Source organism: Oenanthe melanoleuca, chromosome 20 (assembly GCF_029582105.1).
Source record: "Oenanthe melanoleuca isolate GR-GAL-2019-014 chromosome 20, OMel1.0, whole genome shotgun sequence".
Taxonomy (NCBI): Eukaryota; Metazoa; Chordata; class Aves; order Passeriformes; family Muscicapidae; genus Oenanthe; species Oenanthe melanoleuca.
Genome location: NC_079353.1, coordinates 3,279,091 through 3,294,468, shown reverse-complemented (window position 1 = coordinate 3,294,468; position 15,378 = coordinate 3,279,091). Strand labels below are relative to the sequence as shown.

Sequence of the window (15,378 nt, the reverse complement as noted above, 5' to 3'; positions counted from 1 at the left end):
TAATTTGATTTTGATATTTTTGCCAAGGAAACGTGGGTGTGACTTTCACCTCTATCTAGTGGGGATTTCTCCTTTGCACTGAGAGACTAACAGAACCTCGAGCTAAAGCCAGGACTAATAAAGCCAGGATCCTAAACAGATGCCAAAATAATTGCAGCAAGGCCCCAACATTTCTGTTCCCACACCTTTCTGATGGGACCAGGGACCCACCAGGACATCTCCTTTTGGCAGGGCTGGAAATCTTTCAATCTCATCTCTTTTCCTGCCGACCCAGCAATAGCTGGAATCTTCTGTTAACAGCCAGCAGAGTAATTTGCTGAGCTTCAGATTTAGCATTTTACCACAATATATATGAAAACCTCTCACATCTGCAAAGTTCAAACCCTCTAGGAACAATTCCAATAAGATGCTTCATGTTTCCTGCTACATGCAAAAATAGGGGGAAAAAAATCTCATCTATAATTGACCTTGACAGTTATTGAAAGCATTTGGCACCTATTAAAAACTCCTTTAAGATGAAACCCTCTAAGCTATAATGAGAAACGTAAATCTGAACTTTACACCACATTTTGTTCACTGGAAACACTACCATGGTAGGTTCAGTCACTTATTTTCCATTGAAAAGTTATCTTGAAATATGTACAGAACTTTTTAAACATTTATTGAGCAAATAGGAGCCTTCTATTTCATCCTACACATCTGCTTTTTCAGGCAGACTATAAAGTTACCTTGGAAATCTGCACAGCTTTGTCATTGCTCTTCTGTCTAGTCCACATATATGTACAGGGAACAGTTGGAGAAATGCAAAAATCCACTGAATTGACTTTTGTACTGAGAATTATCCCTACTTACAACTTGGAAGACCATTAGAACCTCTATCTGACCACATCTAGGAAGCAGAGACAAAGCCAGGAACTATCAGCAGTGAGCAGCTCTGTCTTGGTTGACACAAGGGCTGCTGTCATCAGAGCCACAACCCACTGAAGTGTCAACAAACAAGTCCTTAATCAAAGGACAGGAGGAGAAAAAATATTGGCGGTTTTAGAGGTCCAGGGACACTACTCCCACTTGAAAAATAAGAAGGCCCAGCTTGGAAACAGGGCCAAGGCAGCTAAACCAAAGTGTTTGACTGCCCCTTGAGTTAATCCAAGGAAAAGCTCTCTTCTCCCAACAATGTCCTCACTGCTGTGATCAGCTCCTGAGTGTGAGGGTCCCTCCCAGAACTCACTGTGCTGAGACACACTGTTTTCCATGAGCATCTGGGTCAGATGTGACATAATCCCTTTCTGGAGGAAATTCTGGGAAGCACTGGTAAATTGCTGCTTCCCAAATCACAGAAGCAAGACTTTCTCTATGCATAGTAGGATGCAGGTGGAGGATAAAACAAAACAAACAAACAAACAAAAATAGGAATCCCTTCTAATAATGCAGCGTGGACAAATTCCTAATGGCCAAGGCACTCACTCTTCTTGTGACTCTTCACTGGAGAACTCAACTGAACCAAAGAGCCCCCACAGACCTAACAAATTCAAATTCATGTCCTCCCAGCCCTGCTCCCATGGGGAGCTGGCAGGGATCCCTCCCACCCTGCAGGCACAGCTTGAGCTTTTTGGCTGTACAAAAACCCCACTTTCTCTCCTCAAACACAAAAGCTCCAACAGCATCTCCCAGGCCTCTGGTGTGAAAGGATGAGCACGAACTGTGCTCAGTCCCGAGTGCACAAACACAAAGGGCTGTTCCTGCTCACACACAGGGCTTGCCCAGTGCCTTTGCTGTCCCTTTTGCACCTTACTCAGTGCCAGGCTATTCCTGGAATGTGTGTGTGAGCCACAGCTGGAGTGATGGGTGCCCACCCTCAAAAGCCTGAAGGTGGCTCAGGGCCTTTCACTTGATGGCTCTGTAAGAAAATTGGAACAGTCCTTATGGGTTTTGGCATTAAAAAAATAAAAATCCTGATTAGCACAAAGATTGGGTGTGCTGGTGGCTCAGGACAGAACCAGGAGAGGCAATGTGCTACACAAAGAATATGGGATTGATCTGCAAATTCTCAATCTCAAAAGCAATTACAGATACTGTAATCTTAAAAGACTTAGAAACAGCACAGTTTAAATTTAACAGTTTGCTATTGGCCATGCTAATGATATTAGTTGAATAACCAACAAAAATATTAGAATTTCTCTGGAATAAATTCAACTATTTAGAAACTGACATTCTGAAAAGGCTTTTACTATATCCTGGTGGATTTTCCATTATTTCCTGCATTTTCCATGTTTGTGACAAAGAAGAACCCAAGCAAATGCTCCTGAGAGTCCACTCATGTCCTGCTAGAGCAGCCACCACCAAGGATTTCATGAGCCCACATCACATTTTGTTTGTGTACAAGAATCCTCTACACCCCTCCATGGAAGTTTCAAGTGATCAGAAGCAATCTGTTCACATTAAAATTGCAATCTCAAATGATTATTTTAAAATGACAGAAAATTAACCAGCCTGAGGTGAAGCTTTACAAGCTCTGGAAAGTGGGCTTTTTGTTCTTGGTGCAAAGAAATATTCCAGCTGTTTCAAAATACGTTTGCCATAGTTTAACCCTTACATCAATAAGGTAGCCTGCATGAAAATGCTGTTCTTTGAGAATAATAATCCAGATAATACTCAGATTTTCCATCTAATTCTAAAGACACAACTGCAACATGCAAGCACGATACACTAGCAAACTCGTTTCGACTGTACAAATTCTTTTTTTAAAAAATTATTTCTGGAAGCCCAGCAAAAGCTGGGCTTGAAATCTCTCAGTGGAATTACATTTTCGTTCAAGCAACACCACATAGTTTGGAAGCCACGGAAAATATCTATTAAGGCAGTTGCTAATTTAGAGAAAAAATGACCCCATCTGGAACAGTGTCTGCAGTGCTGCTCATTGCACCACAAGAAAAATATTATTGTATTGCAGCGTGTGAAGCCTTGTAACAAAGATGACGCCAGGTCAAAAGAATCTAACTTAGAAAGAGAAGTTGAGGTTAAGGTCTTGCTTTTACTGTAAAAGACTAAGTCCAAAATTAAGTTTAACATGAAGGAAGGGGTGGAAAACAGATGAGCTGAACTGACAGATAACAATTTTTTTCCCCACCTTAAGAAAGGTTTCCAGTTCCAAGAAGACGTCTTCCAGTAATGTAAATTAAGAAAAGTAATTTGGGAAGTTGGTTTTTTTTTTAACGTAAAGAAATTTAAACATACCAAGAGAGTTATAGAGCAGATTGCTCAAGTAACACTTAAATAAGTTAAGAGATCCCAAAGAGAAACTATGGCAATTTCATCCCTGAGTTGGAAACTCAGTGCCTCAAAAAACAGTGAGGGTAACTCAGGTATTTATTGACAACAGCTCAAAGTTAGGGGGTACCAAAAACACCAAAATGTGTAACACAGGGGCTTTTATATCAGGTGCTTGCCCATGCAGCAGCACTGAGTCTGAGCAATCCCCTCCTCAACTGCAGCATCATTTGCCATAGAGATCTACCAAAAACTCATCTTCTCAAGAAACCCCAAATGAACATTGCTCATGCAACAGCAGCAGGGTAGTGCCACAGTGGAGATGTCCTGGGATGCCCAAGGAGCTGCCTGCAGCTTCCCACCAGTCCCTGCCCTTGACTAATTCCATCTGCTGGCACTGCAGTGAGAGCCATTTCCCAGTTCTCCATCCCAATTCCACACTGGATTACCCCAGCAGTATTCCTAAGAAAGGGGTGATCTGTGCTGAGATCAGTGGGAAATGAAGATAGTAAGCATTCTAGTGCCATGCCAAGCCTGTTGTTGAGTAATCCAGATTTCAGAGGAACAAAATAGCAAGCAGTTATATGGGACTACAAACATCTGTTTTCAAGAGGTGTCCAGATCATTAGCAGCTAATTCTATCTCTTTGTTACATTCCCTGCCATATGCTAGGGGATAATCTCAGCAAGCAACAGGGATTTTCATCTCAAATCCTAACAAATCTGCTCTACAAGGCTTCATAGTTTTTCTTATGTCACTTATAAGATAATACCTCTAAGCTGCTCCTCTCTTCCCTTTCTATGCCTTGTGTATACTCCATCACAGCAGCCAACAGCTCCTGCAACCTGCCCAGTAAAAACTGACAATTTCTCCATGCCATCCTGGAAGAAAAAAATCTCCTTCCCTGTTAAGAGTGAATATAAAATTTATCTCTTGGATAAACTCACACTCAGGCTGTCCCCTTCACCCTACGTGTCCCATCCCCCAGATGAACGATGGCAGTGGATTTGAAACAATCCTGAATGAACCATGTCAGACCAAGCTTGGGGTGGTGAGCATTTAGTGGTCCCTGCCTCCTGCCAGACCCCCAAGTGCTGAGAAGTTCCTGCAAGCCCAGAGTTTCCACCAAAGCCACGAGCGGCGCTGCTGCTGGCCAGGAGGGACGTGCGGGCGGGATATTTTTATCTGCTCCTCATTCCCATCCCTGCCAATCCAAAACAAACTTGAACTAGTGGGAAAGATGGTTCATGATGAGAACAGGATTCCCTGGCTCGCTCTGTGTGTCACCACTGGATCCATGGATCGGTGCCACTGCGGTGGCACAGCTGCATCAGCCTGGCTTCCCAGCTCAGCAACCTTCCCAGACAAAAACAGCAAACCTACTGCTGGATTTTTAGCAGCTGAAAAGCAGCACTAAACCACATAAGTATTATGTAAAATGATCTTTTTCTAAGTATATGTTTATTGTGCACAGAAGAAGTGGATTTAATTACAAACAACTGGAAGTTTTTAACAGGCTGGATTGCTCCCTACTCCCTTTCTAAAAACTAAGGTTTGGCAACAGCTTTTGGGTTTCATTGCAAGTCTTCTAAGTATTTCCTTGGAAAGACTTTACACTTGGTCCCAGGCAAGATGTCAAAATCAACATTTAAAAAGCATGCCCTGCATAATTTCCAGGATTCAGCAGCATTAAGGTATACTTATGGAGGCCAGGAGGAGAACTGCTTTTTGTCCTTTTTGACTTCGTGCATAAAGCTGGTCTTCAGACAAGGAAGTTTATATTCCAAATAATATTTTTAACTACATGTGGTCAAGTACATAACTTATCAGGCCTCTCCTCAGCCCCCTCCCAAAATAATCCTGAACACTAAATACCTTTGCAGTATTTAGATTTTGCTTAGACCTCTACTAGAAGCAACAGATTCTCAAACCTCCTAATGCAGAATAATTCAACGGCAAACAAAGTTTCATATAACATTTTCTTAAATTCCTTTGTACCATAAAACTCCCATTTGGGTTTGACAGTGATATTCAGGCTACATTGGCTGGTTCTGCACTGAAATGGGTTACACCCAGTTTCAAGGTGTGCTTTGCCCAGGGGATGGAGTGTCCAGGTGGGGTGGCAGCACACAGGTGACTCTGAGGGGACAGTGCACACTGCCCTTGCTCACAGGAATAATCCCATTGGAATCACAAGGATATATACATGTTTAAGAACTATCCACTCAAATTTCATGTTTATTTCTGTTTGGGGGAAACAGACCAGTAGAAGCATTTTTTCTTGTCAATATCTGAAGTGCTGTTAAAAACAAATACATATTCTTCTGAAATACAAGCAAGTGAAGTCCTGCACCACTCACCACCTAAAACCACAAAATGCTACAGATGAGGCTGAATTTCACAGATGCTGGGAGAAATGAGAGCACAGGTAGTGTTAAAGGATCAAGGGAGAAAATATCTTTCAGCTTTTTTCAGTCTAAAAGAAATTTGTTCAGTGCTTTTCATCAGCAGAGAAAAATCAGTTGTATCAAATTGTGGATTTCCTGTGTAGAGGTAAGGCAGGGAAAGCATCAAGACAGTATTTCACAGAGTATTTTTCTTCCAAGCAGACAGTTTTAACTGGTATTTATAAAAACCCCAAAACATCTGAAAGCAGATTTTCAGCTCACAATGCCCTTCTCCTCAGTATCTACATTTCCTCCCTCTGTTGAGTCCCAGTCACACAAATCCCTCTGTGCTCCAGAAAACCTCCCAGCTAACCAGTGATCCTGAGATTTCAGCATGAAAAACAACCAGGAAAAATGCAAACCCAAACAAATACAGCCCACAAACTAAAAATTGTGTTAAGTGGGAGGTGGGGTAGGAAAGAGGAAGAGGTGGTGTACGTGCAGTGAGGATGACACAGAGAAAGAGAAGGTCAGATCCTAAAAAGTGCCTTTTTTCCCTCATTTCTGCAGCAGCATCTCCCATCAGAGCTGCCCAACAGGCACAGCCCCAGGGACCAGAGCACCCAATTTCTGTGAGAGCCTGGGGACACACAAGCTGCTGGTTCCCACTCCAGGCTCTCTATTCTCCAGGGCACTCAGATGTGTTTGTCACCTCCAACAAGAAGCCAGCACAGCTCATCATCTCCATAAAGTGCCTGACAGGATTGCCCAGCTGCTGGTGTCCCACTCGAACTGCTGTAAGCAAAAGTGAAGAGCCAGAAAGGACTAAAGCCTGGAGAATCCCTTCCAGCAGCCTGTGGTCCCTGCAGGGGCTGGCACACAACACACATGATCCGAATTGTTCCAAGGTGTCAGTGAAATCTGAAATCTCTGCAATGTGACAGGAACAATTCAGGGCTGAGGCTCAGGTTTCTGGCTGCCCAAGGGAGCAGCACAAACCTCACAAGCTTCTCTGCAAGGCAGCCCCAGCAGTCAGAAACAGCACAAGGGCAAGGTGTGACTGATTTCAAAGTCAAAGGAATGCCCTCAAAATACAAGCATTACATTATAAAAGCAACTTATTTGGGTTTAAGTCTCCTGTAACGTAATGCAGAGGAAGCACAGCTGTGACTGTGCTTGTTCCCTCTTCCAAAACACTGAGACAGAAGTGGCTGAACAGAATAAGACTGCATCTTATTCCGTGCTAGGAACCAACCCATCCTCCTCAGCATCCCCTTCCTTCACTTGGCAAAATAAAAATATCAACTTTCTGACATCTGTGTGACACCTGCTGCCTCCCCACACTCCTCAGTGCAGAGAATACCCATCAACTTTTCTGTCCTCTTAGTGACATACAGGTCTTTAAAAATGCTGCCCAGACACAGACACCGTGGGTTTTCTTTGCAGAGGGAACACATTAGAGGAAGTAAAGAAAACTTTGGCTGAGCTATTTATAAAGCTTGCATGGCTTGGTTCTCAAATGCTTCACTGAGCAGGGGAACAATAAGAATAAGTCATGGAGTTCAACTTCTCTTCTCAAGACACATTCTTCAGGTCTGAATATCTAAACCATCATGGATTTATATGCCTGGTAACTGGGCTTTCTCATGAAAAGCATCTGAGTTGTCCTCTCACCAGGGAATTGCCAAGCTCTTTTCCTGACATTTTTAAATTGTGGCAATTAGAACGAAATTCAATGAAATCATGCATATTTGTGAACAAGGACACTCCCAAATTTAAGGGAGCCAGGGAAGAACTGCATGTAATTAACTGCACTACTCCAGGCTCTTCCTCTAGGGAAGCCCTTGCACAGGAGACAGTTCAATTTCAGATGTCCCAGTGGAGAATGGTGCCAGCAGTTGCACAGAAGCAAGCAAGACATTTTGCCTGCTCTGGAAGCAGATGGTGCTGAGCAAGCAACAGGATCACAAGCTCAAAAAAGTCAAGTCAAAAAGAGAGCACGGTTGGGGTGGAGTGTGAGCTTTAAAAATAAAAATTCTCAGGTAACTCTGAAATTAGATCCATGGCTCCAGATGAATGCAGCCTCTCTAAAGTGATTGATGATGATTATGCCACAGGCATTCAATGAGTGGAAAAATCAGATTGCCACTATAGAGAGATGGCATTTCTGCTGGGGAAGGGGAGAAACTATGTACATTTATACTCCTGTGTGACTGCACAGGCATGGCTGGTCCTGGGGATCAGGGGATCCTTCAGACTTCTCACCCCCTTCCACAAAAATTCATGCTTACACCTGCACAGAGCATCCCTTCAGCACTAGCTACAATGGTGAAAGTAATTGGTTTGCAGTTCAGACCCCTGTAGAGAACATCCACCTTGCCTCACACAGCATTGCCATCCATCAGCAGCCCTCCATCCTCACACACTCAGAGCAATGCAGCTCCAGCTTCTCAGACACCTTCCACTGCCAGACCCTGCTGGAAGCAGCTCAAACTTTGCCAAACTTCAAATATGCTCGCTGGATCTCTCCACACCATGTGTCTGCCTGAGGCTGATGATCTTTTTGTTTGTTTGGAGGAAAGTGACTATCAGGAGTTCTCAAAGAAAAAAAAACAAATGAAAACAAAACCAACCAAAACAAAAGAGAGCAGGAAATGAGAAGAAACTTGCCTCTTCGCTTCCTATGAAATTTAAAATGAGAGCAGGAGGGAAATTACTAAGTGATCTAAAGCAAAGAGGTGCCACTGCTGAGGACACTAAGTTGTTCTGAGATTCAGCAAACAATCACAAATCACATCAGAGGTGCAGCCAGCATTGCTTGCACACTGGGAAAAGCTTTCTTAAAGTTTGCAAAGCTTCCCAGTTATTTCTGTTTGGGGTGAATGTATCCCAATCCAGAAGATCTCCATTTACTGATTGAAAAGGCACCACATGTTGGACACAGCAGTGGGAACTGAGTAGGACTCCTCTTGCAGAGGCTCCTCATTGCAAAGGAAGATCCATAATTAGCATTCCACCTCCTTGCTGTCCACAGCAGGATTGTCATGTCTGCACTGGGAAGTACTGGGCAGATGGAAACCACAGAGATTCCCATGTCCAAGTGTTCTTGTAGTGTCTGGTAATTACTGGGAGCCCTATTGGAAAATATTGTAATTCCTTCACCACTAAAGACAGTCCACTTGGAGAAATGCACACTGCTGCCTCTCCAGCTGCTATCACAGAGTGCAGACTGCTACAAGATACACACATCACAGGCATTCCCTAGGACTTTTTTGTCCTATTCCTGCTTTTCTTAAATGGGAAATGTAAAGTAATGTAATCCCAATGTAATCCCAACTCAGTATAAGATGTTTAGTGTAAAAAATCTTCCCCCTGAGAATTAGAAAGCACCAGGAAAAGATTCTCTCTACATTTTTAGCCTATTTTGTCCTGTGTATCTTTTACATGATCTTTTGATAAGAATAACATGCTTTTCAGCAGGGTGTGTGCCCTCTCTTGCAGCTAATAATACATGGGGCACAAGAAACAAACTGGCTGCAAGTGAATTAAAATCTTGTCAAGATGATGGAATTTTGTCAAGTGCTCAAGCACATGCCTGTCTTTATAATTGGGTGTCTTCCTCTGCCACTCCATCCTGAGAGCAGCAGTGCCAAGATAACCACTTCCCTGTGAGCTAGCAAGATAGGGAATCACCACAAGAGGAGGAATATTTTGTGGGATTTGCTGCCCTGGAGAAGCAGGCCAGCTTCAGTCTGAGCTGCCCCAACCAGCAGAGTACACAGCTTCCATCAGGGATAACCAGCTGTGCTTCTTGCTGCACTTCAGAGCACCTAAAGCTCACTTTGCTAAAGTGCTGAGTGTTCACAACAATGAGGTCCATGATCTAAATACAGAAAGTATTTACTTAAAAAAGAACAACAACAAAAAGTTGGGTACTATGGATTAAAATTTGGCAAAGACGGGATATAAAAAGTCAGTGGTGCTGGACAATTTCAGCTTTAGTGTTTGGTGGCATTTCCTCTCCAGTATCCACAAAAGGAGGAGGATGCCACCTCATTTCACAGCAGTGCCATGCACTGACATTTGAGAAGCATTCAGTGCCTGCAGTGATCAGTGCTACAGCATGGAGAGTTCAACAGCTCTTTATTCAGCACAGGGTATGGATGGAGTGTTGCAAACAGGGCACAGGGTGACACATTGTATGAGGAGGATAAGAATATTGAATAGCTGCTCATTCACTGCACAACATCCATCTTGTGCCCTGAATGAAGTACCAGCCCTGTGGAAAAAAATACAATGTCAACCATACAAGACAGTCTTTAATTGCATGGCGGACAGGGGCTCACCATGCAGCACACACAGGGAGGGTGACTGTGGTCACTCTTCACCCTGATATTTCCCAGCTTTTTAAAGTGTGTTCTTCTTCTGTATAATATATTTCCCCATAAAAAAAAAACCCTTGAAATTTGCATACCCTGTATTCATAATTGTACCAGCATAAATATTTCTGTTAAAATCATTTTACTAAAGCACTGATAAAGGGAAGATTCAGAATGGCAGTTATTTTATAAGCTGTAGTTTTAATACAAATATTTAGGGTGACAAGTGCATATATCTCTATTCATATATTGATATCTGCAGTTCCTTTTCAAGATGGGAATAAGCTACAAGTGCTTTTTACATAAGCAACAGTTCAGCCTGAAAGAGTGAAAAAGTCAAGTACACAGAGATTGGCAGAGCACTGAGAGGAAACCAGCCCAAGTTACCTCTCTTATAGCAAACCAGATTCATACTTTCAAGTCTTTATTTAAAAGGAGAAAAATAAAAAAGATAGAGGAAAACCAACATTACTGTCACCAGTAAAAAAGCATGTTTTTTAGACAAAGTTTAAAATCTTTTCCCTCATAACCACAGACTTTCACTTTTAGAGCCAGGATTGTTCTCCAACAAAAAAACAACCCCCATGCAATGAAAAATCACCTCCTATTCCCAGTAGTATCCCTGAACTCACACTATGCTGCCAACATAACAGTGATTGTAATCTTGAAGTTGTGACTTGTACAGTTCACTAAACAAAATCCAGTAAGATTACACCTGGCTGAGCATTTCACAAAAACAAAGCAAAAAACCTCCCACTACTCTGCTGCAAGTACAAAGTCAGATTATTGCCTCCAAAACAGAGCAGATGCAAGATCTTTGCTTTACTGAAATTAAGAGAAGTTACAGGGCTTGGGATTTTACTTTATACAAGAGTGGTGATGAAAAAGGACTGAAAAACTATTAAAGAAATCAAAAATCAATTAATGGCATAAAGCTGTCCACTGAGTAACTACACTGCACACCCCTGAGGACCTGGATAAAATGATGAACTTGTCCTTCCAAAAAAAGGAACTACAGCATGGGAACAGAAGTATCAGGTGTGCTGAAGAGCATGAAACTGAGCAATACTCTGAGTAACAGACACGTAAGTTACACACACGGTACAACACCAAACCAGAGCACAGGCACAGTGACTTTGTGCACTCCCCCTGTCCTGTCAGCCCAGCCATAGGAAGGAACACTCCACATTCCCAGCACAGACCTTGGAAGTGCATGAGCTACTGCAGCCATATGCTACAAACAATTTAGCCTTGGGGACAGAAACATCAGAGCAGCTTTGATTTAAAAATCTGTTACTCTCAAAGAAAGAGCTGGCACCCTGGTGTCTCACTGTGTCAGTGATGCACTCCTACAGGAGCACCTCAGCCTAAAAATCAGGAACACAAGTGAGAAACTCAAAGTATCTACTGCAGCTTTTGCTATTGAGCTTCAGCCCAAGCAAGGAGACATTCCTGGCTCTGCACTTTTTCTCCATCCTAACACCATTCCTTAGAGAAAGACCCAGCTGCAGCTTTAAATCCCAGCTGGATGCTCCTGCCCTCTGCATTCAACATCACCCTCCTGCTCAATTTGTGTGCAACCCCAGCACAGACACACTCAGCTGTGGCAGCAATACCTGCTGATGTACATGAAGGATCACCAAATGTACCCCAAACTTCATAATCCAGAAACAGAAAATTCTCAAAGCAACAGTGAAAGTGGGATGCAGGGAGAAGCAGCAAGGGAAGGAAGCTAACTGGAAAACTGACAGTCCCCATGCAAGGAGCAGGGAAATGGGTCTCTTAGGCATCCCAAGATTTACAAGAGGGCCAAAAACTGACTTCCTGCTATTCAAGTCCAGGCTGAAATATAATAAACGACTGCCAGCATAACACTGACTCATATCCATCAGATTTATAAATCAGTACTTCGACAAAGAGAGCTCTGTTGGCTTCACCATAGACAACTCTAAACCACTCAGATGTGTTGTTTAACCCACTCAGTGTTCAATGTCATTGCAGCAAAACCCAGCTCTTTATTAAAAACCAGGCAACTGAAATACTGCCTACAGAAGCCTGTATCAGATAGCCTTTATGACTTAAAGGCTTGCAGATTAACATCAAAACTAGCCCTGCTGTTGGATTTTTTCTCTGACATTTAATCTACAAAGAAAGAAAAGTTCTCACGGCTCCTCCTTCACACACTTGTTCACTAGAGAACAAACTGGAAATATATTAAAACCAAACACCAAATGGTAACACACCTACAGGCACAGTGTGCTTGAAAGGAATGCACGTTGGGTAGAGCTGTGATTCCTTACCAACAGTCACAGCACACAAGCTTTACTCTTCCCACAAGTGTTGCTCAACCCCCTTCCCATGAGAAGGAGGGACACATTTATGAACAGACTTGCATCAGTATAGCTGCAACCACATCAAAAGAAGCTCTGCTTCTGGAATAGAAACTTTTACCACCAAGACTGGATCTAGAAAACTAGATCCAATATTGTTTTCTAAAGCTCCTTAAAATTCTGATCCTCTATTGCAGGCTGCAAACACACAGCAATAAGATGAAGGCCAAATTTTGCTGTTTATGTCCTGTGGAACCACACACGCTCCAAGGGCAAGAGGCGCGTAAGGTATTCGTGAAATATTTGAAAATATTCTCTATTATTCCAAGATGCTCAGGGTAACCTGTATTCCACCTGCATTGCACCGGGGGGAGGAGGAGTAGAAACATTTCCAGCCTCCTTAGACTTACCTGAAGGCCAGCACATGACTTTCTAAGCCTGTTTGGGTTGGGGTCGTGTACTACACAAGCTCAGACATCACACAACTGCATAATTAAAGTGCCTTTTAGGGCGCCCCTCGGGAAGGCAACGCTGTCACGGTGCAGGAGCATCCCTGCCCCCGGGCAGGGACGAGCTGCCTTGCAGGGAACGAGGGATGGAACCGCACCGCCCGAGCGGCTGCATCCCCGCGCTGTGCATTCGGGGAGGCGGAGCGGACAGCGCCAAACCACTCCGGCACACGGAAAACTCGGGCATCCTTCCCTACGGGAGAGCCGCCCCCGCCGCCGCTGCTGCTGCCGCGGTCCCTGCGTGGCTCTGTGTGAGCACCAGGGCAGGGACAGCGCGGGGACAGCGCGGGGACAGGCGGCCGCGGCCGCGCTCTGCGCCGAGCATCACCTTCACGGGGGTGCGGCTGCTGCTTCCCTCGGCCCCCGGCTCGTACCGCACACAGCGGCGGGCGCGGCCGGGCACGGAGCCTCCCCGGCCCCGGTACCCCCGGCAAACCCCGGCCCGGTTCCCCCCGCGCTGCCGCAGCCCCGCCGAGCCCGCGGAGCCCCCGCCCGGCGCCGCCGCCACGTGCGCGCCCGCCCCGCCCCGGGGTCCCCGCGGCCGCCGCCCCCTCCGCCCGCTCGGGCAGCGGCAGCGGCCTCGGGCCCCGCACCTGCCGGGCCGAACCGAACCGAACCGAACCGACCCGCGCCGCTCACCCAGCAGCAGCAGCCGGTGCGTCTGCTTGTACTCGCGCTTCTCCGCCTTCAGCGTCTTGTCGATGCTCTTGCTCCGCTTCTTGTCCGCCCGCTCCTTGGCCACCAGGTCCTGCCGCAGCCGGTGCCGCACCTGCGGGTCGCCGTGCTCGGCCGGCGCGGGGGTGTCCGGCTCGCCGCGGCTGCCGTAGGGCGCGGAGGGGTGCGCGGCGGCCAGGCGGGAGCGCAGGCTGTAGCACAGCCCCATGGTGCCGGAGCCGCCCGCCCTACGGCGCCGCGGGCATCGCTCTCCGCCGGGGCGGGCAGGGCGAGGCGGCGGCGCCCGGCGGCCTCTTAAAGCGGCCGCGCTCGGCCGGCGGAGCGCGGGTCCCGTCCCGTCCCGTCCCGCCCTCCCGGACCCGCGCCGCGGCGGCGGGAGCGGCCGCACGTGATGCGGACATGTTTACCGTATTCTCTGGAAAGCGCCGGCCCTGCGGGAGCGGCCCCCGCCCGCCCCCGCAGCGCCCGGGACCCGCGGGATCCCTGCGGGATTTCTGGGGATCTCTGCGGGATCTCCTCCTGCCCCGCAGGGACAGCGGGCAGCAGCCCTTCCCATTCCCCGCACCCCAAACCAGCGCTGCTTTGCAGTTTCAGCCCGGCTTTTGCCAGGTCGGGACCTGAGCAGACATCCCATCGTGAGGATGCTGCGGTGCCAGGGAGAGCCCTGGTCCACGGAGAGCTCGTGTCCAGTTTGGGCACTGTGGCTGAGCTCCTCCACACAACACCTGAGCCCACTGGAGAGAAGGACACCAAGCCCTGTGCCATTTTCATGCCCCATTTTTAATTCACTTCCTGCCACACACAGATTTGTCAGTGACTTCTTGTTATTGCCGTCATCCAGTGGAGAAGTTACTGATGAACTTCCTCTGGAGGCACCACATCTGCCTTCTGACAACCTACTTCCCATTTATCTCCTCAGTTCTCTGGATTTGCCTGGCCTGGGGTGATGATGCTGACTGTGGCCGTGCCCCCTTCCCTGGCAGCACACACTGCCAGCCTTGTCATGCTCTGTTCTGTACTCATCCCCAGCCAGCTCTGAGCATTCACTTATGAGATGACTAATGCTCTCTGGGGCCTGGCCACACATCCTGCACTCTGCAATTGAAGCTTTCCAATGAGATCTCTGTGCTGTGGCCTGTCCTCTGCAAACAGTCTGTGTGGTTCTCACTGAAATCTCCATTTCTCCTCTCAGTGCTCACTCACAACTTAGGTGTCCTCTTTACGCAGATTTCTCTTTGAAAATCTCCTGCAGTTGGTACAGCAATTAGTAAGTGTAAGAATGAAATGGCTACACGGCAGGGAAGTTCACTTTGCACATCCCTGTTAGCCCAGGACTCGGCAGCAGTTGCTGCCTGTTGCAGGAATAAATCCATCTCACATCAGGCTCAAGATGCCCACATGACTCATTCTGCCTCCACTGCTGTAATGCCTTTTCCTCTGGGACCCAAAGTTCGTTCTTCTGATGAACACACCCCTGAGAATGTAATATAACAAGAAATTGTAAAGGTCAGCCTAGAAGATTATTAATAGTTTTCTTTCTCTTCCTGTGCTTTTTGGAGAGACACTGAGACAAGACAAATCTTGTACTTACAGACAGGGCAGTTCTTTGAAACAGGCTGGTTTGTGGGGATCTGTCCATGTGCCACCTGCCAAAAGGAGAGGGAACTCTTGAGGACTCTGAAGAAAGCAAACACACAAAAACAAAAATGACAAACTAGTGGGAACATTCAGCCTATAAATTTGTTCCCCTGGCTCTGGGGGTAAGCAAGCAAAGTTTTCCTGCTGGTGCAATTCACAGCAAGACAAGTTTAAGGTCAGCCTGTCTTGGTTT

The 15,378-nt window shown here is 46.1% G+C and overlaps 1 protein-coding gene across 1 annotated transcript in view; it reads right to left on the bottom strand.

Moving 5' to 3' along the window:
- Positions 1-13,840, bottom strand: part of GNAS (GNAS complex locus) — a 130,677-nt gene extending 116,837 nt beyond the window's left edge. Inside the window, exon 1 of the mRNA XM_056507344.1 lies at positions 13,512-13,840. Within this exon, the coding sequence (XP_056363319.1) occupies positions 13,512-13,755 (244 nt within the window). The 5' untranslated portion in view covers positions 13,756-13,840. The remainder of the gene's footprint in view (positions 1-13,511) is intronic.
- Between the last annotated feature and the right edge of the window lie 1,538 nt (positions 13,841-15,378).